The following is a 2,614-nucleotide window of genomic DNA, read 5'->3' as shown; positions in this document are numbered from 1 at the left end:
CGAGGTGCTCCCAAAGTCCCGAGTAAGAAGAGGAGTAGTAACAACCATTTTTGGGTAGAATTCATCCTTAAAATTGGCTGGTAAGGGAAGGATTGCCCAAAGTGATTATAAATTCACAAGAAGGAACTTTCATCTAGGATACAATTAGATCATTACGGAAGGGTATGGTAAAAGCCTTTTTTGCGCTGTTAAGATTGACATGGAAGTAGGAAGTCTTTTAAACTAAAAAATAGAAGTCTTTTTAAACTAAAATTTATACTTGCAGTCTCTTTCTGACAAAAAAAAGGGGTTCTTTAAAATTACTTTTACTGCTCAATTTCTATATGATGTTAAAGATGCATACCAATGAAGTATTTGTTGACGATTTCTGGGGATGCATACTTTCGATCAATCTGGGTCATCTGCCCAATTTTCTCTTCAAGTGTCATTCTTCTCATCAAGTCCTTGATTCTGTCACTCAATGGCTGCTTTGGGTCTTTGTATTTCAAGTACTCTGCTTCCGCCCAGAAACAAAATAGCGCCAAAATCATCATCCGTAATGCCAAACTCGCCATGCCCATCACCCAATGATATCGAAAATTCAGTATCAAAATCACAATTTACTGGGGTTTAGCAAGAAACTTCTGATATCATGAAATCTCAAAATGGATTTTGCCCCAGCCCCTAGATTTCATATAAAATTGGAATGCGGGTGGGGTCAGGGCGTGTTTTTTTCTGTAAGAGTTTTTTATGTTGGTTTTCTCTATGTTTTTCCCAGATTCATCATCTCTGAAGTGGATTTGTGTTTTCATAATATTTTCTGTTACAATCAATCAACTGTTAAAATAATGCATTATTATAATAATTTCTGTTTATCTTAGTCAGGTTTGAATTTAGTATCCATTATTCATCTGACGAGGCTGCCTTATCCATTGCAATCTTTAAAGATTGATTTTTGGATATAATTCTTATATCAAGATTGACTCGTGATATTGATGAATATTCAAGGAGGCAGTATTGATTTGATTCTATCTTCAATTTCTTAAAAAAGAATGATTTTTTTTAATTGTTGAATCTCTCTCGATCGTCCAAAAAAACATACAACGCAGCGCAAATTCTTTCCATTGTAGCACATTTAGCCTCACTTCTTTTAAATGAAAATTAATAGATTTCAAGAAGATTAAGTTGAGCCGCTTCGTTCACTAAGCTCGGGCCCACAAGCGAAATCACTTATTATGTCTTATATCAAATGAGTAATGCTATTATCACTCATCTACGTGACAATGAACCTTTAATTCATTATTCAGTGCCCGTTTTGTTTTGATTAAAATTCGATTTTAATTTAAGTCAAAATTAAACAATCAATATTAATCAAATCTTTCATAGAAATCTCAATTTTTCAACCATACATCAAAAACTTTTATCAAAATTTACTAAAAAAAAATTTAATTTTAATCCCCACTAAACACATTTTCAATAAATTTGATATGCATTTTGATTTATTGAATAATGAAAGATGGCTCATTAACTGATTTTAATCGCTCATGGTGATATTTAGCATCATCAAGAAGTTATGAATGTGTCCATTGGTTAAACCTGTGAAATTGCTAAATAGTACATGACAGCTATATGTGCCATTGAGGACAACATACACCACGTATAAAACGAGGAGTGCACAAGAAATTAATTCTTGGAAAAATAAAAATGAAAATATTATGTCAAAAAAAAAAAATTACACCAAGCCTCTTTTCTCAATGTCACTTGAACCGTTTTCATTTTATAAATAAATAAATTATCAAGAAAAAAAATCATGGACCTTGTAATGTCTAAAAATATGAAGTGTTTGGTAGGGATTAAAATTAGATTTTTTAGTAGATTCAAATAAAAGTTTTCGAAATGCGATTGGAAGTTGTAGGATCTATGTAATTAATATTGATTGTTTGATTTTGACTTAAATTAAAATAAAATTTTAATCCGACCCAAAGAGGCTCTATATATAACCATCTACAGATGAGGGGATATCAAATCATTGGGCTGCTAATGGCTCTTCAGAAGTTGAACGACTCTCATGAATCAAGAAGTCAATCTGTCAAGAGTATTCAGGCGACCTCTAGCAAGCAACCATAGATTCATGGCATGACGGGGAAGTATAGCAGAAAAGTACTCTAGCTTGCTTGTAAAACCATGGTCAGCGAACAAAACATCAGCAATGCCCCCGGCAGCCAAGCAGCTGATGACTAGTCCAATTTCGCAAGGTACGGTTCCATAACAATTGGACTGCTTGAAATGATAACGGCAACATATGTAACAACTTCACAAACATTCGCGTACTGCCAATAGTTTCTGAATAAGGTACTTTAACAACAACGACAGTGGCATAAGAGAATCGTTACGATTTCAAGAATTTTAAGTCGGGATTTTTCGTTGTAGATCACATCTGTAAGGGGATCGTCAAGGTACTTCTCAACAGTTAAATTTGTAGTACCTATCCAACAAAATGAAAAAGATGTAACATGTAAACTTTCTAGTAAGACTTAAATTCATTCCCTTTGATATAGTATCGAACCTCCTCGTCTAATAGAACGTTGTTATATATTTATAAGTTATAACATACCAACTCTGATATTGCCTGAAG

General features: G+C 33.3%; 1 protein-coding gene across 1 annotated transcript in view; it reads right to left on the bottom strand.

Annotated features, from left to right (window-relative positions):
• Positions 1-560, bottom strand: part of LOC111383051 (beta-glucosidase BoGH3B-like) — a 3,538-nt gene extending 2,978 nt beyond the window's left edge. The window contains exon 1 of the mRNA XM_023007110.1: positions 382-560. Within this exon, the coding sequence (XP_022862878.1) occupies positions 382-560 (179 nt within the window). The remainder of the gene's footprint in view (positions 1-381) is intronic.
• Positions 561-2,614: the final 2,054 nt, after the last annotated feature.

The sequence above is a fragment of the Olea europaea genome, unplaced genomic scaffold (genome assembly GCF_002742605.1).
Source record: "Olea europaea var. sylvestris unplaced genomic scaffold, O_europaea_v1 scaffold261, whole genome shotgun sequence".
NCBI lineage: Eukaryota > Viridiplantae > Streptophyta > Magnoliopsida > Lamiales > Oleaceae > Olea > Olea europaea.
This window is presented reverse-complemented; position numbering and strand designations above follow the sequence as displayed.